Source organism: Dama dama, chromosome 2, assembly GCF_033118175.1.
Source record: "Dama dama isolate Ldn47 chromosome 2, ASM3311817v1, whole genome shotgun sequence".
In the NCBI taxonomy this organism is placed as follows: Eukaryota; Metazoa; Chordata; class Mammalia; order Artiodactyla; family Cervidae; genus Dama; species Dama dama.
The window spans coordinates 1,115,796-1,138,878 of record NC_083682.1 but is presented as its reverse complement, the minus strand read 5'-3'; the positions used below and the strand labels follow the sequence as shown (position 1 = coordinate 1,138,878).

At 58.8% G+C, this 23,083-nt stretch overlaps 1 protein-coding gene across 1 annotated transcript in view; it reads left to right on the top strand.

Annotated features, from left to right (window-relative positions):
* The first annotated feature begins 6,707 nt into the window (after window positions 1-6,707).
* MOB2 (MOB kinase activator 2) overlaps window positions 6,708-23,083 on the top strand; it is a 52,138-nt gene continuing 35,762 nt past the window's right edge. The window contains exon 1 of the mRNA XM_061161233.1: window positions 6,708-6,811. Coding sequence (XP_061017216.1) covers window positions 6,795-6,811 — 17 coding nt within the window. The 5' untranslated portion in view covers window positions 6,708-6,794. The remainder of the gene's footprint in view (window positions 6,812-23,083) is intronic.

The window sequence follows — 23,083 nt, the reverse complement described above, 5'->3', positions numbered from 1 at the left end:
AACCCTTTTTGGCAGGGGGCAGGGTTTCTAGACTAGTAAGGCAGTTCTGGCCTGCTCCTGGCCCTGGGGCTGGGGAGTCTCCAGACACAGGGTCTTACTGAAGGACCCTCCTCAGACCCTGAGGATGCGGTGTGGCTTTAAGAAAGGAGGACTGGTAAGGACCGAGGACGGGACCAAAGCTAGTCTTGGACAGAAGGGAGGCTGCGACAGGGGCCATTCCCAGAGCCGGGAGGGGAGGTGGGGGACGAAGGAGGACAAACAAGCTCCCGCCCCGCCCCCACCCCAAACACACAAAGGCTGGGGGGCAGGGTGACGCCAGAGCCAGGCTTGGCCAGCTCTAGGCAGGTCCCTGGGGGAGTTCCCTCCAGCCTTTCGAAACCGAGCCAGCCTTCTAACGCCCTGGGCCAGGGGAATGGCAGGCGAGGGGCTGGGGAGAACCGGGGCAGACCTGGTTCTCACCATCTCTGAGCAAACACCACTCAGGAGACCAGGGCAGCCAGGGGCAATTCGGGAACAGGCAGAGATACCCCTTACCCCATCTCCCCCTTGAATTAAGTGGAGCACCCCACCTCCTGGCGGCACATACGCTCCTGGGGCTCCCCCCACACAGACACCTGGAGACTCTGCCCAGATCCACCAGAGCAGATCCACCCAGGAGAGCAGTGTTGGCACCACGGGCATCGGGCCGGCGGAAGCCAGCCTCAGACTGACACAATTGGTGGACGTAGCTATAAAAAGCCGAGGAGACTTTGAAATAGAAGTAGGGGAAGGGGAGGGGGGCTGCGGGGGGGTCGGAGTCCCAGAGGGAGGCAGGCAGGCAGGACAGAGGGCCTGGGTGCTGACACCAGGGTAGGAAACAAAGCCCCCTTCTGGAGCGCCCCAGTCCACCCCACCTGTCCAGTGGGAGCTCACATCTGGAAACATTTGAGGAAGCAGGGTGAAGTCCAGCCAGCCCGGTGCCCGGAGTTGGGGGGCGGTGTGCGGGACAACAGCTCGACCAGTGCTGTCCATACCTCTCGCCTGGCTCTGGGCCGGTGGCTCCCAGGGGACCTGAGGGCAGAGCAGCCCCTTGCTCCGATGCCTCCGGTCTCTGCCTCTTCCCGGGGTCAAGCCCCTGGCCCTGGAGCCCCGCCCCCCACCAGGCCCCCAACTCCACAGGGGCCCAGATCAGGGGGAACTTGGCCTGGCAGGAAGGAGGCTACCTCACTGTGCCTTTACCTGCTTCCTCTACCAGAACCTCAGCGGCACCGCCCACCTGCCCAGGATACTGGGCTGATGGGGGTCCCGTGTATCTCGGGCTGTGGACGTCAAGGCCAAAATCAGGCAACCAGAGGCCTGCAGGACTGAGGCCCCCTGTGGGCCCAGAGGGAGAAGAAGAGAGATCCTCAGAGCTCCTTCCCTGAGTCACACACCCCCCTTCCTGGCTGATGTCAGCCCTGGTCCCCTTGGGTGCATCACTGTTTCTGAGGTTCCCGCACCTAACAGCCAGCCTCTGCTCCTGGTCCCTGCTGGTGGTCGGCTGAGGGGAGCTGGGCGCCAAGTGTTAGAGCAGATCTAATAGAAGGGGGTGGTGGGGAGGAGGTGATGAGGCCCTTCCCCTTGAGTCCGCCCTAACAGGAAACGCCCGGAGGACTGGATTTGGGGCCGCGCAGGACGGAGTGAGGGTACAGTCGGGGGCCTCAGCTCTCCCCGCCGCCGGTGGCTGGTGCCCTGGCCCTCCCCTGGGCCCAGCAGGGGAAGGGTGTGGCTGCACCGCCAGTGCGGGGAGTGGGCGCGGCCCCCAAGGGCGAGGGTAGGGCTGGCCGGCTGGGCGGTGACGTCAGCCCAGTGCAGGGGTTCCCAGGGAGTCGGCCTCGCCGTCACACTCCAGTCCCTGGGGTCCCCCTCCTGGGAGTGCAGACCCCGCCCTACCGCCCCGCACAGCCAGGCCAGTCCCAGGCTCCCAGGGCCCGGAGGCTAGGCGCGGTGGGTGCGCCGCCCGCGGGCGCTGAGCTCGCGCGGGGAAGGACCCGGCCCGCCACGGCGCCCTTGGTCCTCCAAGCGCCGCTGCCCGTTTGTTCCCCCGCCTCCGCGCTCCCTCGCGGGCCCGTAGGGGGGCGCGGTGAGCACCTGCTACGCGCCAAGCCCGAGGGCATCGTGCCCCCGCCCCAGGCCCCAGGTGCGCCAACACCTGCCGGGCGAGGACGAGACAAGGGCGCCCCTACTAGTGCTCCTGGCCGGCCTTCCGCTCCCACCCAGCTCTTCCCGATCCAGGCGAGAAGCCCGGCAGCGCCACCTGCTGCCTGCGCCCTGGACGGGGCGGCCGGTCCGCGGGAGCCGGACCCTGAGGGCCCTGCAGCCTGGGAGGAAGCCTGGCCTGGGAGCTCAGGTCTTCAGCGGTCTCCAGCCTCCCGGCACCCTCCCGCATCCTCCTCCGAGACCCTCCCCTTGGCCCACATGCAGCCCCGACTGCTCGCAGCATCACCCTGCTGCGGGCCTCTGGCCCACTGCCACACCCCAGGGCTCAGGGTCACATCTGCTGTCAACGGCCACAGTTGTGTCTCTGGCCAGCTTTCATCCTTGGCCTTCAGAACCAGAAAGGACAAGCTGCCAGGTGCCACCTACAGTCTAGCTGGCATCTCGGCTCCCTTCCTTTCCCCTTGCCCACCCCTCACCCCTGCTTCCCTCCCCTCACCCCACTGCCCTCCAGTGAGCAGCATGGACTGTGGCTCCCACCCCCTGCACCTCTCATCTGGGTGGGGTCCTGGCCTCCTCCGTGGGTCCCCACACCTTCCCACCTCCACTGAGCTGCCTGCAAGCACCCTCCTCCGCCAGCCACTGCTTCTCTCTTCCTGGAAGGTGCCCCTGCCCTGGTGCCAATGTGTTCCATGTCCATCCATGGCTCCGCCAGTCTTGGGTGCAGTTGTGTGCTAAGTCGCTTCAGTGGTGTCCAGCTCTGTGCGACCCCATGGACAGTATGCCAGCCAGCCTCCTCCATCCAATGCATTCTCCAGGCAAGAATACTGGAGTGGGTTGCCCTTCCCTTCTCCATCTAGGTGCAGGGCCTCACTCAAATCCCCCCATTGCTGAGCAGCCATTCACACTTGTCCTCCTTCATCGGGGTTCTGCCTGTGGCCCCAATGCCCAGCAGGGCCTGGTGCTGAGAGTCCTGATCTCTGCCTTCATGTTCACATGACATTCTCCTATGCGCCTGAGTGTATCCAAATATCCTTTGTTTATAAGGACACCAGTCATCCTGGATTAGGGCCCACACTCGTATCCTTATCTTAACTAATTTCATTTGCAAAGACCCCATCTGCCAGTATGAGGGGTGCACCCCCACCACCTCACTGCAGGGTCCCACCAGCTCTGCTGCCCCCCACTGTGGTTTAGTCCATGCAGAGTCTGATCATCGCAGGAGGTCTCACCATGCCATCACACGGATGATGTCCCCTTGAGAGACTGCAGAGCCCAGCACTCTGGGACATTCTAGATGCTAAAATAACACACGTGCATGCCGAAGGGATAGATCTCATGAAAATTTAGGAACTTGCCACACCTAGGTGACTGTACCTTTGGGGGGGTTCAGTTATCTGGAAGTGCCAAGACGTCCCCTCCAATGTGAAGGACAAGTTTTTACACCTGAGCACCTCAACACTGGAAGAGTACACATATTTTGATGGGAATATCAATCAGGCAACTGTCTAAACTGGAAAGAACAGCAACATAAGATCTTTTCAATTAAAAGAAGTCCAGGGAATTCCTTGCTGGTCCAGTGGTTAGGACTTCATGCTTTCATTGCCAAGGGCCTGGGTTCAATTCCTGGAGGGGAACTAAAATCCCGCAAACCACACAGTGTGGAAAAAAAAAAAGTCCAGAAGTAAGAAGTGCAAGACTGCTGTGGAAGTCTCAAAGTTTCAGCAGGAACTCAAATCCTTTCCATCTTTCTGCTCTGCCATCATTAGCATGCCTCATGATCCAAGATGGCTGCAGAAGTTCTAGCCATTGTCTTCCTATTATTGGCAGGAACCAGGAGACTGGGCCAGGGTTGGGTGGGATGGAAGGATAAAAGGATACCCTGCAAGCCACCTAACAACTTCCACTTATATCTCATTGGCCACTCTGTCTACATGGAAAGCTGGGATAAAGGAGTAGAAGGAGGAAAATGAAGGAACAGAAAAAAGGAAAGGAGAAGAAAAGGATATGACATTGGGCAGGTAAGACCATCTCTGACCAGAGTTCATTGAGTGTGCTGAGCTCATTGTGTGCCTGCTCGGTCGTGTCCAACTCTTTGCGACCTCATGAACTGTAGCCCACCAGGCTCCTCTGGCCACAGGATTTTCCAGGCAAGAATACTGGAGTGGGTTGCCATTTCCTCCTCCAGGGGATCTACCTCACCCAGGGATCAAACCTGCTTTCTCCTGTGTCTCCTGCATTGGCAGGTGGATTCTTTAACACTGAACCACCTGGGAAGCCTTGAATGTGCTATTCTTATCTAATTAGTAAGAGACCTAAGGGTTTGCCCACTTTGAATGTGCCCCAATTTGAGAAGATGATTTCGCTGAGGCTGCAGTAAAGCAGTTCTACCACTTGGCACTTATGCCTCACTAAATCCAGTGGTGCTTGGTGGAGATGGTGGAGCTGTCATGGGTGAATGAGATAGGAGGGCCCCAGGTTCTTGGAGCAAAGCCACATCCTCTTACGAAATAAGTCATGATTCTCTGAGATGCGAGTTTTGACTTGCCACTGGGCTCCACTTCAGACCATGCGTAAGACCACAGGACACTTCACGACTATGTGATCTGAATGTCCCATTACAGATTGGGTGACACAAAGCCATACAGTGGGGTGCACCCAAGAATAAACCACGATCAAGGGGAAGGGGTGGGCCTTGAGCACAGGTGAGTTGCCTGAGCAGGAGGGTCACACTCACAATATGCCAAGTCACAGCTCCCGGCTTCCCCATCTTCAGCCTCCACCTGTGACCTCAAGATTTTTAGGGCATTGTCATTCCCATTCCACAAATAAACCACCTGAGTCACAAGGGCGGTAAACAACTTCCCCAGGTCATCCAGTCAGTGGAAGAGCAGGGACCCGAAGCCCAGACCGCCACAGGGACATAGGATAGCTGGTCTTGGAGCAGGAAGATGGACACATCCTCGGGGGGGACATCTGGGGTGTGAGGGGACAGCCAGTGTGAGGGGACATCTGGGGGTGTGAGGGGACAGCAGGTGTGAAAGGACAGCTGGTGTGAGGGGACATCTGGGGTGTGAGGGTACAGCAGGTGTGAAGGGATATCCAGGGTGTGAGGGGACATCTGGGGCGTGAGGGGACATCTGGGGCGTGAGGGGACAGCCAGTGTGTGAGGGGACATCCGGGGTGTGAGGGGATATCCAGGGTGTGAGGGGACAGCGGTGTGAGGGGACAGCAGGTGTGAGGGGGCAGCAGGTGTGAGGGGACAGCCGGTGTGAGGGGACATCTGGGGCGTGAGGGGACATCTGGGGGTGTGAGGGGACAGCCGGTGTGAGGGGATATCTGGGCTGTGAGGGGACATCCGGGCTGTGAGGGGACATCCGGGGTGTGAGGGGACATCTGGGCTGTGAGGGGACATCCGGGGTGTGAAGGGACATCCGGGCTGTGAGGGGACATCCAGGGTGTGAGGGGACAGCCAGTGTGAGGGGACATCTGGGGGTGTGAGGGGACATCCGGGGTGTGAGGGGACATCCGGGGTGTAAGGGGACATCCGGGGTGTCAGGGGACAGCAGGTGTGAGGGGACATCTGGGGCGTGAGGGGACAGCAGGTGTGAGGGGACATCTGGGGCATGAGGGGACACCTAGGGGTGTGAGGGGACATCCGGTGTGAGGGGACATCCGGTGTGAGGGGACATCCGGTGTGAGGGGACATCTGGGGTGTGAGGGGACATCCGGGGTGTGAGGGGACAGCAGGTGTGAGGGGACATCCGGGGTGTGAGGGGACATCTGGGGTGTGAGGGGACAGCCGGTGTGAGGGGACATCCGGGATGTGAGGGGACATCTGGGGTGTGAGGGGACAGCCAGTGTGAGGGGACATCGGGGGTGTGAGGGGACATCTGGGGTGTGAGGGGACATCCGGTGTGAGGGGACATCGGGGGTGTGAGGGGACATCTGGGGTGTGAGGGGACAGCAGGTGTGAGGGGACATCTGGGGCGTGAGGAGACATCTAGGGGTGTGAGGGGACAGCCGGTGTGAGGGGACATCCGGGCTGTGAGGGGACATCCGGGCTGTGAGGGGACATTGGATGTGAGGGGACAGCCAGTGTGAGGGGACAGCAGGTGTGAAGGGATATCCGGGGTGTGAGGGGACAGCCGGTGTGAAAGGATAGCCGGTGTGAGGAGACATCCGGGGTGTGAAAGGACAGCCGGTGTGAGGGGACATTCCAGGGTGTGAGGGGACATTCCGGGGTGTGAGGGAACATCCGGGGTGTGACGGGACAGTGGGTGTGAGGGTACATCCAGGGTATGAGGGGACATCCGTGGTTATGAGGAGACATCCGAGGTGTGAGGGGATATCTGGAGTGTGAGGGGACAAGCGGGGTGTGAAGGGACATCCCAGGGCGTAGGGAATATTCCTGCGCGGGCTCCTGAGGACCCGGAGGGCGGGGCCGCAGTGGCAGCCGGGACTACCTTTCCCAGCAGGCGGCGCGCTATGCGTCACTTCCGGCGGCGCCCGCGGCGCGCGTGTGGGAGTGAGTAAGAGAGTGTTTACTTCCGGCCGCCGCAGCCGCGGGCTGAGGGCCGAGCAAGTCGGGCGGCGGGCGCGGCGGGCCCCGCGCAGCCATGGACTGGCTCATGGGGTGAGTCCGGCGGCGGGGCGGGCGGGCCGGGCCGCGGGGCGCGCCGCGGGCGGCACCGGTCAAGGACATCCTAGCGGGCGGGCGAGGGGCGTCCCCGGGTCAGGCCCGGAGCCGGGGCTCCCTGGAGCGGGTTCGGGGCCGGGCCGGGCCGGGAGCGGGCCCGCGTCCGGCCTGCAGTCGAGCACTCGAGCGGAGCGCCGCGTCCCGGGAGCCGGACCGGGACCGGCGGCCACACCTCGCTGCTGGTTGTCGGGCGGCGGGGCATGTCGGACCGGGGCTGCTCGCCAGTCCGCGCGGGGAACTTGCTTCTGCAAGAAATAACATTGATGCCGGCAGAGGACAGTCCCTTTAAAAGGAAGGAAAAGGAGCAAAACAACCCAACTCTGCCAGCGTCTGCCGGGCGAGGTCGGCGAGCAGGGTGCGCTCGGCGCTTCCGCGGGCGGCCGCCGCAGGGCGGGGTAGGAAGGAAGCATCACCACCGGGCCCGGGCTGGGCTCTCCCTCCCTCGGCGTGTGTTGGGCTTGCTGGAGGTTAGATCAACGTGCGGAACGTCACGTCGTTCTCCACAAGTTATTCTACCTGCCTCGGTTCTTTTTTCTTCTTTTCTTTCTGTTTTTTTTTTTTTTTTTTCTTTTTACTTTTTGAGGATGGAGAAGGACAGGCACTTCTCACCCAGTTGGGCGGTCCTTCGTCAGCCTGGCTCGAACGTGCACAGCGCTCCTCTGGAGTCAGGGTAGTTACTCTAGGGCCTCGGGGTGGGAGTGAGGGAGAGCTTGCCGTGTTGTTGGCCGGGGTGGGTGGAAGGCTTGTCTGGACACCGAAGTCCTGGAAAGGAGATGAAAAGTCCCATGTACGTTTCATGTCAGTGTCTATCGGGCCCTTGCAGGCACAGGCAGAGTGAAGGGCGCTGGCAGGATAGTCAGCAGGAGATGAGTGAGACCCTTCCCAACTGGCAGGTTGGCTGCAGTCTAGTGAAGGGGGAGGCCAGGGGCGACCAGACAGCGCGAGGGAGGAATTGGAAGGCCAAAGACAGGTGCTGAGTGTGTCGGGGATGACCTGGAGCCAGAGTGCAGGGGCCAGGACGGCATGGCACTGTGGGGCGAGGCAGCTCACCTGGTTTCTTGTAGAGGTGGGACTCACATCCCAGCCTCGCTGCTCAATAGCTGTGTGACTTTAGGTGATCACTTCTTCTCCAGACCTTTTACAAAGTCATCTGTAAAGTGGGAGCCATGGTCCTTGTCACCTGGCACTGTGGAAGGGTATGCTGAGGTGACAGAGCAAAGCGTGTAGCACAGTGCCTGGCACTGGTGGGTGTAACTAGAGGTGTTCACCGGAGGGCAGACAGCCGTGTTTATTATGAATGGTGGGTGCTTGTTTTCTGCCTTTATCAGGAGAGATGGTGTTGGAGGCCACTTGGCCTCCTGCAAGTCGGTTTCAGAGGAGTAGACTACTGATTGGCTGAGTTGAATTCGCAGGCCTTCATATCAGAGGGACCAGCCTGATCAGCGGGGTTACTGAGGAGGCAACTGATCGTATTCTGCCTGTTATTCTGTGCTTGTGTCTGTAGAAAGCAGGTACTCTGTCCCTGGAAACTGACTGGCAGTCTGTTTTTTCTAACTGCCCAAGGTCTGTGCTTTATGGACTTTATTGTTATCATTGTGAACAACCAGAAATTTAACGCAGCTGTTCTTGAGGGCCCTGTCAAGACTATGCAACCAGGTGGTCATCTGGGCAAGGTCAGCAGACCACTTATTTCTTTGCACTTGGTGGCCGGTGCCCATGTTGGAGGAAGACAGTTTTGAAAGGGACCATCTTGGAGCTGATGCCTCTGTGGTCTCTGCGGAGGGAAGGAGCCCTCGCTGCCGCTTGTTTATAAAGTAGGCAGTTCTAAAGTGACTTGAGCTCTCCAGAGAGAGGTTAGGATGGAGTTTGCTTATCTGTGTGTGTGTGTCTTTTTAAACTTGATGGACTGTGGGTCGGATTTGGTGAATCATGAATTCTTTCACATCTCCTTAGCTATGAACCCCCTGCTCCTTAAAAAAAAAAAAGAATGCGGAATAATCTCAGTCATCAGGTTCTGATCTTCTTGAGAACGTGTTTCCAGGGTGGGTGTCCTAGGACTCTAGAGCTGGGAGGGCCGGGGTATCCCCTTGTCTCTCCCACGAGTTTATTGACCATTTGCTGTGACGTAGGAGGCTGCCGAGGCCCGAACTTCACAGCCACGGGGGACATGAGCAGTGCAGACCCCGGGCCTCCCACCCTGCTCCACTTGCCGCTCCCCCGGCGCCCCTCTGAGGAGAGCTGGCCAGAGGCAGGTGAAGGGTCTGGCTCTTGCCGACACCTTTTGCGCGCTCAGTGCTGGGGCTGCAGTTGGCCAGGTTGCAGCCTGGAAGAATCGAAGATTTGTGTATGTGTGTTTTACTATTTCTTGATATTTTTGTTAATTCACACCATTCGTTCTCAACCAGGTTGTTTGGAATAGAGTTTTCATGTTTTTCCTGTTTTTTGTTCTTTTCAAAAGAAGGATTTTCTTTGCCTTCATTCATCTTGAGTGACAAAGTGTGGACGCAACTGGAGCGGTGAATGGGGCGCCCTCCTCCTCTTCTGCACGCTGTCCTGACCACAGGAGAGGCTGACAGACGGTTCTGTGAGCTTGCATCTTCCCCGTCACTGCAGGGCCTTGCTGAGTAACGCTGGCAGCCTTATCTTCAGCTCTCCCTGCCGTGGGTGAGGAAAGGGAGGCCTGCAGGAAACCTGCTCGGGGAGCTAGAAATGAAGCCAGCATGTTATGACTTGCTGCTGGGCTTTGCTGGGCTCACTTGCAGGAGAGCTTTGTGCCAGGCAGCTCACATCCGCTGTCTTCCTGTGCGTTTCCTCTGCTTGGCGTTGAGCCGGCCGTTGAAGTCGGTGCGTAGTAGCTTTGTCCCTCTCTTTTTATGAAAGTAATTTCTAACTTGAAAAGGGCCGTGACTTCTTGTGTGGGTCACTTCTGTGGTCCTTGGCTCTGTCCTTTCTGGACAGTAGCTGGCAGGCTGGCACTCTCCTCGCCCAGAGCAGAAGCTGCGTGAGCTGGGGCAGCGAGGGACCCACCCGACAGAGCGTGGTGGTTTGAGGCGCCTTTTCCTCCGTCCTTCACTGGCAGTGGTGGGCGTCTAGGAGTGGTCGAGAGCAGTGAGGTTTCTGTTTTACCCGACAGAACCACTCCAGAAGCTTCCCAGCGAGCATCTGGGAATGCAGGAGAGGAAACACTCCCTTCGCTTCTGCCTGGGGGGGCACAGGGTGAAGTTTGCAGGGACCTGCCTGCCTGGGTGGGGCCCGTGCACCCCGCCAACCCCTGACTGGGGCAGCTCCCAGCCTTGACGTCGGCGCCTCCTGTTCCTCCCTGGAGGCAGAGGAGGCGGGTGAGGTGCAGGGTAGGGCTTCCTGGCTCTCCTGGCCGAAGAAGATCGGCTCCTAGACAGGTCACTTACTCCAAAGGGTGATGGGCTTGGCGCTCTTGGGCTGTGCCTAGGGTTTGCTGTGCAGACAGGGCCTTTTGGGCCCAGTGGCTCTGCCCGCAGGCCTCGTGCTCGAGTGAAGGGGACCCAGTCCTGTGGTTGCCACCTCTGTGGGTGTCTGAACTGGGTGTTGATGACCGTCCCTTGGCAGTTTGCCTCTGAGGAGGATGTCGTGGTGGCTGGCTATCAAATCAGATCATGAGAACACCCAGGCTGAACTTTAACAGCCTCATGGAGGTGTAATTTACATACCATAAAGTTTACTTGCATTTGATGTACAATTAAGTAATTTTTAGTAAAATTACAGAGTAGCATGACCATCACCACAGTTTAGTTTGAGAACATTGTGGTCACCCGAAAGAAACCTGGTGCTCGGTGGCTCCCTTTTCTCACCCCAGCCCTGGGCAATAACTGCTTTACGGTCCGTGTCTGCACATCTGCCTGCTGGGCCGTTTTTGTAGAGATGGGACGGAGGCACAGCACGTGGTCTTCTGTGACCCGCTCGCTCAGCTCTGCTGTAGACGTCCTTCGTGCTGTCACTGGTCTCAGCTGTCCTTTTGTTGCCAAGTGATAATCCATGGTGTGGAGATTTGTGAGTATCGCCTCTTCATGGACACCTGGACTCTAACTGCTTTTCGCTGGTCCTGAGAGATGTTGCTGTGACCCAGCCTCTTTCAGCCAGCCGTGAGCTGGACGCTTCCCGCCGGGAGACCTCCAGGTCCTGCTGCATTTGCCGTCTGGCGTGCGCCGGGCCCTGAGCCCAGGATGAGATGGAGAAGATAGTCTGTGCTGTGTCAGGCTGGCGCTGGGGGCGCCGAGGGCCAGGCAGGTGGCTTGGGAAGGTGCGTAGGAGCTTTCCAAGTAGGAGCGAGAGAAGGTCATGTCCTGGGAGGAGAATGGCACGTGCAGAGGCACCGCAGCAGGAGCAGTGTGACCCCTGCCTGCCCGTCCCGGAGCAGCGGCAGGGCATGCGGCAGGTGGGCCTGGGCAGGTGTGCTGACCCCTTCAAGGAGAGCCGTGGTCATGTAGAGCGCACTGTCTCTCTCTCTTCTTTTTAAAAATTATTTATTTTTGACTTCACTGGGCCTCTGTTGCTGCACATGGGCTTTCTCTTGTTGCAGAGAGCAGGGCATGCGGGAGCTTAGTTGCCCTGCGGCCTGTGGGATCTTCCCTGACCAGGGGTTGAACCCGTGTCCCCTGCATTGGCAGGCGGGGTCTCAACCACTGGACCACCAGGGAGGTCCATGCGGAGCCCTCGTGGAACGAGCCCCATGTGTCTGCACACTTGGTGGTGACACGTCATTTCTCACATGTCCTGCTTGGAGGGTCTGCAGGGAGCCCTCGCACGAAGCATCCCCAGGGCTGTGCTGCTGGTGAGAGACTGGCGGACAGGAGCCCAGCAGAGCCACAGGGAGCCCGGTGGGTGCCGGGCAGGGCCCACCTTCCGCCTGGCAGATGCCCCTGGGGCAGCCGCAGCACCCCGTTCCAGCCATCGGCCTTGCTTCTCACCCCTGCCCCTGGTGTCACTGCCCGCTGGGCTCACTAAGGCCCTGTCTCAGGATGTGGGAAAGCTGGGTGGCACCGGGGCACTGGCTGCCGGGCTTGTCCAGCACTCGTGCCGGCCTGGGAGGTGCCTGCTCAGGCGGGTGCTGGCAGCCGCCTCTGTGTGGATGCCCCTGTAGATGTTCTGCCTGTACCAGCCTTTCCCATGCCACCCTTGCCGTGTCCTGGAAACTCGGCTGTGCCCAGACCCACATGGTTTTGTCGGGGAGGGACTTGCGGGGTCCGAGAGGGAGGCTGGGCCTGGGCGCAGTGTGCTTGGCAGAGTGCCCTCTGTGCCTGTGTCGAGCACGTTGGCCCCGCGAGCTGGTCTCAGCGCCCGATGGCGACTTCTGTGCATGTCCCCCCAGCAGTGGCTGCGTCTGGAAGAGGCAGCGGCGCGTGCTGTTCCCAGCTGACTTGGCTGGAGGGCCTGCCCTTCTTTGTCCCCCTCGTGTTTGTTTCTCTTTCTGCCAGGCATTTCTCCGGGCCCGGGGCGCCCCTGGCCCTGTGCAGGGCTCTGCCACAGGATGGGGCCTGGGGACAGTTGGAACCGGAGGGTAGACTGTGGACACTTAAGGTGAGGAGGGGCTGGCGCGGGGCTGGGCGCTGTGGTTCTCTCTGAGTGGAGCCGCATGCCTTTGGGCCTCAGCCATGTTCTCCGCATCGCCTGGTTTTCTTCTCTTTGAAGAAGTCTCCTTGATGGCGGGAAGCGCGGCTGTGTGCGTGCGCCTGCGAGTGGCCAGGCCTGATGTCCCCCTGCCACTGCTGGCGGGGCTTCCCCAGAGGGTGGGTGCAACGCTGGGAAGTGGGGCGGGGTCCTGTGGGCAGTTGCGCGAGAGCCATTTAGTGGGGATTCTGGAGGGCCTTTGAAAACTTTCTGTTTGAGCTAAGAGCTGGGGGATGTGAATGGGGCTCAGGGCCCAGATGGTTTGGGGTTTGAATCCCGACTGCAGCTTCACAAGATGTCCTGTTTCACTTTTGAGAGCCTCAGTTTCATCCTCTGTGAAATGGACGGAGGATGAATAGTAACCTTCCCAGCGGGTGGTGGGTGGGTGTTCTACGTCCACATGGAGAAGGCCCTCCATGCCCTCGGCGGTGCCTGTGTGCAGAGTGTGGGTGAGGGCGCTGCACGCCAGGCCCCCAGGCCCCCTTGTCGCCACTGCCCCCCTCCCCCCGCCCTGCCATGCTGCTGTGGCGAGCAGCCGCCCTGGTCCCGGTGCACGCGGCCCCCTTCTGCAGCAGGCCCAGCTCCAGGGTGACCCAGGCGGGGAGTGAGGGTGCAGGGGCTCTGTGCCCTGAGGTGCCTGATCCCAGCCCCTGCCGGCCGTGCCCTCCATCTGTGACCCTCCCATTGGCTGCCCCTGACAGTGCCCAGTGCTGCTGGCCCTGGGCTGGTGCACCTGGACCGCTCTCCTACCCCCCAGGTGCTGCGGGAGCTGCCTGGCCACTCCTTGGGTCTCCTCTCCCTCCAGGTGGTGGTTGCGGGTATGGAGGTGAAGCTGCTGTGGCGGCGTGTCCTCGGGTCCACGCTTTCTGCACTGAGAGTCATCCTGGGTCACCCCAGGGGTGCGTGCTGGGGCTGCGGGGCCACCTGCAGCAGGGCTTTCTGCTGGCTCTGTCCTCACGCCAGCCCATTCGGGTCCCAGGCTTACCTCCCCCGTCAGTGTGGTCCAGCTCGTGGTGGTCATGACTGGCCCCGCTGGTCTGTCCCCCAAGTTCCTGGGGGCGTCTCAGAGGGAGGGCAGAGGAAGTGGTTATCACCTGTCCCAGCTGCCTGTTAGTGAAAGAAAGTGAAAGTGTTAGTTGCTCAGTTGTGTCCAGCTCTTTGCGACCCCATGGTCTGTCCATGGAATTCTCCAGGCAAGAGTTGGGGATAACCTTTTAAGGAAAAGATAACCTTTTTCTTCTCCCGGGGATCTTCCTGAAGGAAATGGCAACCCATTCCAGTATTCATGCCTGGAGAATCTCATGGACAGAGGAGCCTGGCAGGCTACCATCCATGGGGTTGCAAAGAGTCAGACATGACTGAAGCAAGTTAGCACAGCCATCCCCTTCTCCCAGGGATCTTCCTGACTCGGGGATCAATCCCGGGGCTCCTGCATTGCAGCAGATTCTTTACCGTCCGAGCCACCAGAGAAGCCCCCAAGGATAGTGCAATGGGTCTCCGTTTCCCACTCCAGGGGATCTCCCCGTCCAGGGACCCCACCTGCGTCTCTCACGCCTCCTGCGCTGCAGGCGGGTTACCACCGAGCCACCTGGGAAGCCCATCAGTGAGGCGCTTCTGAGACAGACAGGCCTCTGGGCAGTGGCAGGTTTCATTCCAGGGGGGCGCCTCCCACTTCCTGCCAGCCTGTGGGCTGACAGGTGCGACCCCAGCACAGGGCCTCTTCCTGTAGGGGTGCCTCTGCTGGACTCTGTCTCCCAGCTGGGGCTGCAGGGTCCTCGCCGCTTCTCCAGCAGAGTGTGGCCTTGTCTGCCCCCACTTCTGGGCTGACTCGGTGGTGTCACCCGGAGGTCCTCCTTGTGGCCACGGGACGGACACTCTGTGAGAAGAAGATGTCTGAAGGCGTGGGGCACACACCCGCTCCCGGCCCTTGCTGCCTTGGTTGGTGTGTGTGTACGCTGGGCTGGGAAGCCACGGCTTCGGAGCAGAAGGAAAATGTGGAAACCTGAAAGGGGCTTCAGAGTGGCCGGCCTGCTCCCTCTGGACAGGACTTGCTGAGTCTCCAGAGCCCTTATCTACGCCTGCTCAGAGACCTTCATGCTTTTCACTGGTTTGGGCGAGCTTACCTCGTCAGGCCCTAATAGCTGCCAGGGACTGGGAGTGGAAGGAGGGGAGCTGGGTGGGTGGGGGGACCCGGTTTGTGGCCTTTATTATTGTTCAGTCGCTAATTCGTGTCTGACTTTTGGTGACCCTGTGACTCCAGTACACCAGGCTTTCATCTCCTTGACTATCTTACAGAGTTTGCTTAAACTCATGTCCTTTGAGTCAGTGATGTCATCCAACCATCTCATCTTCTGTGTCCCGCCTCTCCTCCTGCCCTCAGTCTTTTTTGGCATCAGAATCTTTTCCATTGAGTTGGCTCTTCCCATCAAGTGGCCAAAGGACTGGAGCTTCAGCATCAGTCCTTCCAGTAAATATTGAGGGTTGACTTCCTTTAGGATTGACTGGTTTAATCTTGTAGTCCAAGGGACTCTCAAGAGTCTTCTCCAACACCACAGTTCAAAGCATCAATTCTTTGGCACTCAGCCTTCCCTATGGTCCAGCTCTCACATCCATACATGACTACTAGAAAAGCCGAAGCTTTGACTATATGGACCTTTGTCAACAAAGTGATGTCTCTGCTTTTTAATATGCCGTCTAGGTTTGTGTGCACAGCTTGGCCCTCATAAAATCCTTCATTCCCCTTCCCACCCGTAGAAATGGGATAGAGCCAGTTTCCTTCCCATGCTGGGTGGAGGGTGTGGTTCCACACAGCCCAGAGGCCCCTGGTACAGGGGCAGCCCAGGAGGACTGGAGAGGTTGGCATCCTTCTTGTGTCCTCATGTGCCAGGTGCTGGTTAGGACCAGAGGGCTGTCTTGAGGGCATTGTCAGCCCTCTGGAAACTGAGCCTCTGAGTCTTTCAGAGAGGGACTTGAACTGCTGAGTTTCGGGTTCTTTCCTGTGGCCCCTCATTGATGCCGTGAGGGACCTGGAGACCCCGAGCAGGGTGGTGCCAGGTTGCCTTCCTTGTCTGTGAGCCTGCGCCTGTGTGGGTCCAGTGCTGACTTGCACCTGCTTCTGGCTCTGCAGGGCCGGGCGCATTGGCAGCAGGGCCTGGGCCCTGGGCCGGGTGCGGGGTCCTCCCGTTGGCCTTGCCGCAGCCCCAGGAGCAGGCTGCCTGCCAGCGGGGCTCCGCGTGGAGCCATCTCACCTTCCAGCTGGGCAGGGCCTGGAGCTGTGCCCTGCTGGGGGTGCCGCCGGGTGCAGGTGGGGAAGGTGTTGGCTGGTCTGCGTTGGCCGTGGAGGCGGGGGCGGGACTGTCCCCTGGCTGGGCTGGGCACATGGCCTCCGTTGTCATTCGCAGGCCTGCTCTTTGCAGAACCGTCTGGCTGCTTATGACTGAGCTGAGTCCTTGCTATGATGTTGGCCAAAAAGTTCCTTCAGTTTTTAAATACTAACAAAAAACACAGCTTTTAATTTTCACCCAGAACTTTATTGAACTGTTTTGTTCCACTGCCTTCTGCCATTTTTCAGGTAGTAGAACAAAACAGCTTCATGATTTCATCTTTCTAAAACTTCTTTATCTTTTTGAGCAAAGAACTGTTGCAGGTGCCTTTTCACAGTCTACCAGGGAATTGAATTTTTTTCCATTTGCAGAATTTTTAACGACCAAATAAAGGGAAATCTGAAGGTGCACTGTCTGATGGATATGGAGATGAATTGGAACCTCCCAGCCGAGCTATAAGAGGTTTTACCTGGTCATCACAGAAACACGTGGTCCTTCTGGCCAGCCCAGTATTGTAAGGGGATCTGATCCCAAGTGTTAGGATGAATAGGACTTGTTCTTAAAGAGACAGGGAGGAGCAGAGACAGGAACTGGGAGGTGCTAGCTCCCAGCTAAGGGCGCTGTCTCCCCGGCCTGCCCAGCTGTGTCTCCCTTGGACGCGGGCTCTGCTGCTGAGAGGAGAGGGGGTGCGGCATGCGGGAGCCCCAGCAAGGACCCCGAGGGGCAGCTGTGTGTGCGTGTGTCCAAGCCGAGGGAGCCGGGGCCCGAGTGTGCGTCTGCGGGCTGCACCCCAGCAAGGCCTAGGGCTGGACCAGCGCCTGTGCCCCTGCCCTTCTCCTTCCTGGCTGTGTGTGCAGGTGGGTACGTGTGTGCGCACGCACACACACACACTCTGTGTTGGGACTATGCGTGCCATTTAATTGATTCTGTCGGGAAAGGAATTCCATTCTCGCTGCCCTCCCAGAGTGTTGGGAGGCCCTTGTGCTGGGCTTCCAGTCCGGGCCGCGTTTGGTCCCTGGGGCTGTGGAGAAGGCGGCAGGCGTGGGGCACATGGAGAGCCCGGGGCAGTGTGCCGAGGGAGAGACTGTGGACACCTTGCTGCCCACTTCCTGGTCCTCTGTCCTTTGGTCTTTTAGCTTTTGAAGGTGATGAGTGAACAAAGAAGGACTCAACAGGAGGAAATGCAGGCTGTGGCTGCCCCGGGCGCGGATGACTCTCTTGGAGGACCACGTCCTCTCGGAGGACCTTCTTGCTGGCACTGTGGGGCGGTTGGCGGTGTGCACGTCCTCCCTTGTCCGGCCGGCAGCGTGGTGTCCGGGCGCGGGGCCGGGGCTGCCCATCTTCCTGAGCATCCCTGGCACGGAGTGCGTGCTGGGGTCCGCTGGGCCATGGCTTTTTCCCAGGACAGGGCTCTGTCCCCTCCCGCCCAACCCCCCGCCCCGAGAGGAGGCGTGCCTCTGGCGGCCCGGTGAGCGTGTGGCCTCCCTTCTGGGCTGCTCTTCTCTCCCAGAATACGCGTGGCCTCGGGGCGTCGGCCCCACGGGCTCTGGTCCCGGAAGAAGCGCCAGGAGGGGCTCGCTCCCACCCCCGACCCTTGCCGTCTGCAGTTCAGGTCAGCGTGGGGTCCCGGCTACCCCCTGAGCCCTGGTGCCCCATGGGGAGGCTCCAGCCCCAGCCTTGCAGACTGGTTCTGGCTGGGAGGGGTTTTCTGGGAGGCGCCTGCTGTGTGGCAGGTGGTTTCGTGACCGCGGTCATGTTCACTAGCTTCAGGGACGTGGACGTGCTCATGCCTACCAACTGCTGAAAGTGCCAGGGCATGCGGTGAGGTCCTGAGGGTCCTGCCTGTCACCACAGGCTGTCCCTGCCTTCCCTGCCTGGCCCGCTCCCGCCTTCTGGAAGCAGGACGTTGGGCTGGGTCCGTGTGGCACTGTGCAGAGGCCTGGGTCTGCGGGTGCTGTCTGCAGAGTGCCCCCACATGGCGCTGCGCTGTTGTGAGGAGACCCAAGCGCTTCTCCGGACGTGGGCCTGCAGCAGGGCCCTTTGTGATGAAAACCCTTGTTTTCAAGTACATTCTCTTGTTCCTGCTGGAAGGCCTCCTACCTTTTTGGCTGAAGAAGTGCTGGGCTCAGCTGAGTTCTGTTGAGAGTGCTGGCGTTTATAATTCATACAAAAATAAATGTGTCCTCTTGTTGTGACCTTGCTGGCTTTCATGCACTTCCTCCCAGGCCAACTGAGAGTAGCCGGGTTAAATGGTGCACGATTGTCAGCCCCACCAGGCAGGAAGGGCCCGGGAACCCCAGCCTGTGCGAGGCCGGGGAGACGTTTCTTCTCGTGTGTTGCCTCCTCGTTGGACGTGTGGGTGCAGGTGGGCGCATTGGTGATTTGCGGGCCCTGAGTCTGAACTGTCGCCAGGAAGACAGCGGGCCCTGGTTCACAGCAGATGGCCACTCTCTTGAGATGGCGCCATGTAAGGCTGCAGTCCACCACCTGCTGTGGGGCCCGTGGAGCTCATGTCCACTCACGCGCCACCCCGGACCCTGCCCACCCATCGAGCTGGGTTCCGCCGGGCCCACGTGGCCGTCCGCACGGTATGGGGACCAGCCCAGGGCCCTCTGCCCCCGCTCGGCTCCTGCTTGGGGGTTGAGGCAGGTCTAGCTCCCCTCCCAGCTGGAGCTCCCCTGGGGTGCAGGCGTGCTCATGGGACCTGCGAGGACCCTTTCAGGACGGAGCAGCAGGGGCCTGACGGGGTCTGCTTCAGCCTCCGCCCCACCTCAGGCTGGCCTCCTCCTGTCAGCACAGCCAGAACCCGTGGGCACAGGGTGACCCGGGGCCGGCATGGCTGGCCCTGCATGTGGTGGTCAGAGGCTCTGCCCCTGCCGCCTCACCGCTGGGCTCCAGGCCTCTGTCTGCCTCCAGCCGGGTGACCGCGGCTGCTCTCAGGTCTCCAGGCCTCAGTCTGGCCCCCCGCCTCCCCCGGGGGCTGTGGCCCCTCGCTGGGAGGAGGCCGTGTCCTGGTGTCTGTTCCTGTCATGCCTGCAGTGGTGGCTGTGTTGTGGGAACAGGCTCTGCTGCGAGGGTCCTGGTGACCATGTCTCCACAGCGCCCGTGCCCTGCGCCTCCCAGCAGGGAGGGGAGAGCAGGGCTGGCTGCACCGCTCTGTTTTCCCAGTGTCTCTGGGCCTTACGGCGTCAGCACGCATCAGGACACTGGGCCCCCAGACGTCCCCAGCTCTCTGCTGATTGGCTGTAATCGGGGTCACAGGCCCTCCGGTAGCACAGCTGATGGGAGAGCAGCGGTGATCACGGGTCCCTCCGGGAGCTGAGTGACCCGCCGGGGGCAGTTCACAGGTAGTGCCACAGTTTTCCACCTCTCATGTTTTTCTCAGAAGTCTGGGTCACTTGGTTTCTAATGAAAACAATAAAATGTCCCCTAAAATGAGGTTTGGAGGGGTCTGGGCTAGAGACTGCACCCTGGCCTTCATGTCTGGGCTAGAGCCTGTGCTGGAGCAGGCAGGGTCCTGACTGCACAGCCTACGGCCCTGGCCATGGGACCCAATCCAGGAGTCACTTGTAGGCGGTGTGACCACACCAGGGTCACGACTTCCCTGGGCTCCCTCCAGGCGGGCCTGGGCTGACCCAACTCCAGGGCCTCAGGCCCTCCTAGACTCAGGCACCCATGGGTAGGATTGGGGAGCTTACGTCTTTATCTTTGGTTCGCATCTTCTGCAAACCAGCAGAGTACTGACCGTGTCGTACTCCTGCCCAGAAGACCTTCTGGACCCCCTTGTCTGAGGGGTGGAGCCCTCGTCTCCCTCCATCCGCTCCCCCCCCCCCCCCGCCCCCACACACGCACACACACACACACACACACGGGTGCCCGTTGCACTGAGCCTCTGACGCCAAAAGCCCTGCCTGTGCTCACGTGTCTCCTTGGCTTGGAGACCCTCCCGTCTGCCTGCCTGACTCCTGTGTGGTTCTCTGGTCACGGGCTTTTAGAATATTTGACCTCCAGCTTCAGGGCCCAGACACGAATGAGGGCAAGGATTGGGCTTCCCAGCCATCTTCTTAAAGATGCTTGCCGTATCCATTAGAGAAATGAAGGGGGCGTGCCTGGCAGTCCAGTGGTTGGACTCTGGGCTTCCACTGAAGGAGTGTGGGGCCAGTCCCTGGTTGAGGATCCTGCATACCACATGGCATGGCCAGAAAAAAAAAAAAAATTTAAGAAAATGATCCCATTTCCAACAACATCAAAAAGAATAAAATATTTATGAATAAACTGAGGAAGTGAAAATTTTGTATGTTGAAAACTGTAAGACATCAATTAAATTGAAAGCATAAAAGATACTCTGTGTTCATGGATTGGACGAACTAATATGGTTAAAATGTCCACACTATCCAAAGTAACCTAGCAATTCAGTATAATCACTATCAAAATTCTAATGGCATTTTTCACAGAAATACAAAAAATGATTGTAGAATTTGTATGGAAACACAGAAGACCCCAGAGCAATTGTGAAAAAGAACAGAGTTGGAGATAGATATCACATGCAATGATTTGAAACCATGTTGTAAAACTGTAATAATCAAAACAGTGTGGTATTGGCATAAAAACAGATGTAGATCAATTGAACAAAATACATAGCCCAGAAAAAAAACAAACAAACCCATGTGTATATGGTCAGTTAATTTACAAAAAAGGAGCCAAGAATGTACAATGGGCAGAGGACAGTCTCTTTAGTAAATGTTACTGAGAAAACGACATGCACATGCAAAAGAATGAAACTGGACCACTGTCTTTTGCCACATAAAAGTGAACTTAAAGTGGATTAAATATTTGAACCTAGCACATGAAATCATAAAACTTACAGAAGAAAGCATAGGCAGTATGTTGACAACGGTCTTGGTGATGATTTTTTTTTTTTTTTTTGCATTTGACACCAAAAGGAAAGGCAACAAAAGCAAAAATAAGGGGGGCTACATTAAGTCAAAACCTTCTGCTCAGCAAAGGAGACCATCAACAAATGAAAAGACAGCCTAGGGAATGGGAGAGAATATTAGCAGACCACCCATCTGATATGGGGTTCATATCCAAAATATACCATGAACTAAGGTGTACAAAAGACCTAAATAGACATTTCCCAAAGGAAATACACAGATGGCCAACAGGCACATGAAAAGATGCTCAACATCACTAATCATCAGGAAAACGCACGTCAAAACCATACTGAGATATCACCTCACCCCTGTCAGAATGGTCATAAAAAAGACGAGAGGTCTCAAGAGTTGGTGCAGATGTGGAGAAAAGGAAGGCTTTGTGCTAGGTTGGTGGAAATGTCAACTGGCACAGCCACTGTGGAAAACAGCGTGGAGGGGCCTCAAGAAACTGAAAATGGAACTAGTATCTGATGCAGCAGCCTACTTTTAGGAGTACATCCAAAGGGAGTTGTTTTCTTGAAGAGCGTTCTCTACGCCTGTGTGTGCGGCGGCACTAGTTACGGTTGCCGAGATAACGGAAGTGACGTCAGTGTCGATTAGCGGGCGAACAGATGGGAAAAATGCGGCACCTGTGTGTGCACTCAGAGACCTCTAAGGAAACGCCAGCCTCCTGGGGAGGCGTGGTGCACGCGGCCCCGGCAGAAGGCACGTCCAGACCCCATCAGAGAACGGAGGAATGGGCAGGGGCCTCCTGGCAGTGGAGGATGTGCCCCCGGCCCCTGGGGAGAGCCTGGCCACGCTGCTCGTGGCTGTAGTCAAGGGGCCGTCACAACGCAAGACTGCCCATCTCTGCTGGCCTCGTGTAAGTGGGCAAGCACACGTACGGAGATGCCCTTCACCCTTAGTGAGCACGTGTAGGCTCCGGCCTTCCCGAGATGTGGGCCGAAGCCCTACTCAGGTTGAGGCGCAGGGCAGCGTGGACGAAACAGGGAGGAGAGGCTGCCAGGAGCAGCCAGGCTGCTGCTCCAGGGCCAGAGGCAGAGAGGCTGAAGTGAAGTGAAGGGCACTCAGTCGTGTCCGACTCTTTGGGACTCCGTGGACTGTCCATGGAATTCTCCAGGCCAGAGTACTGGAGTGGGTAGCGTTTTCCTTCTCCAGGGAATCTTCACAACCCAGGGATGGAACCCAGGTCTCCTGCGTTGCAGGCAGATTCTTTACCAGCTGAGCCTCCAGGGAAGCCCAAGAATACTGGAGTGGCTAGCCTATCCCTTCTTCAACAAGACAGTCCTATACAGACATCGGCTGCGTGAGTGACTCAACCTGTTTCTTACTGAAGGATTTTGAAAGCAGCCTCTGTTGATGATAATCAGTAAGACCCTTCCTTTTTGTCTGCTGATTTTGCAGTATTTAGGTTGAAGCCGTTTACAAGAGAAGGCTGCTCCCCTGCTCCTGTCTGCAGGCCCTGCCTCTGCTCTGGGTCGCTGGGTGGTGGCATTAGAGCCCCTTGATCTGATTGTGAGGTCAGTGGGCCAGTGTCCACTGGGGTTTCTGGGCAGGCTTTGCTCCAGCGTGCTTCCTTTCCCAGCAGACATCATGTGACCCCGCTGGCGACCCTCCCAGTAGAGGCCTCACGCATGCCCTGGTGGGGCCCGGGCTCTCCCCGCGGCACCCCCCACAGGTTTCCAGGACGTCCTAGACGCACTGGTAGCTTCTCCTTCCATCCCGTTCAGCATCTCTTTCTTCCCTGCTTCTCCACCGGGTGGCCAGACGTGCCCAGAAAGGCCCCGTCCCCGTGCTCCTGCAGTGTCGGGCCCCTCCAGCTGTCCCTCGTGTCAGCGCCCCTTGCTGGCTGTCCCTCTGGAGGCAGGCAGGGAGGGCTCACGTCTGTGAGTCGTCTCTGGGGCCGGTCTGGGGAGGTGCCCACTGCAGCGTGCACCCCATCCGCCTGCTGCCACTCCCAGCCTCACGCTGGCATCCCAGAGAGACCACATGGTCCTCCCCACACAGCAGCCTGCCCTTGACCAGGCCTCTGCTGAGACAGGTCTGCCTGGCCCTCTGCCTTGGAGGGGAGCCGAGGCTGCCTCTTTGGTGGGTCCCGTGTGGTGTGAGCAAGGACCGCGCCCTGCAGAGCTTCCTGTGAGCCACGGGTCTGAGGTATGGCAGCAGCCCCTCTGTGACGGGAACAGGGCAAGTGCTGGGCTCCATGCAGCTCAGGACGGGGCAGCTTGCTGCCTCCCCTGGCTCAGCCACCCTGGTGCCTGGGGACTGGGGAGAGGGAAACACACCCTCGGCCTCCTGAGAGCTGACAG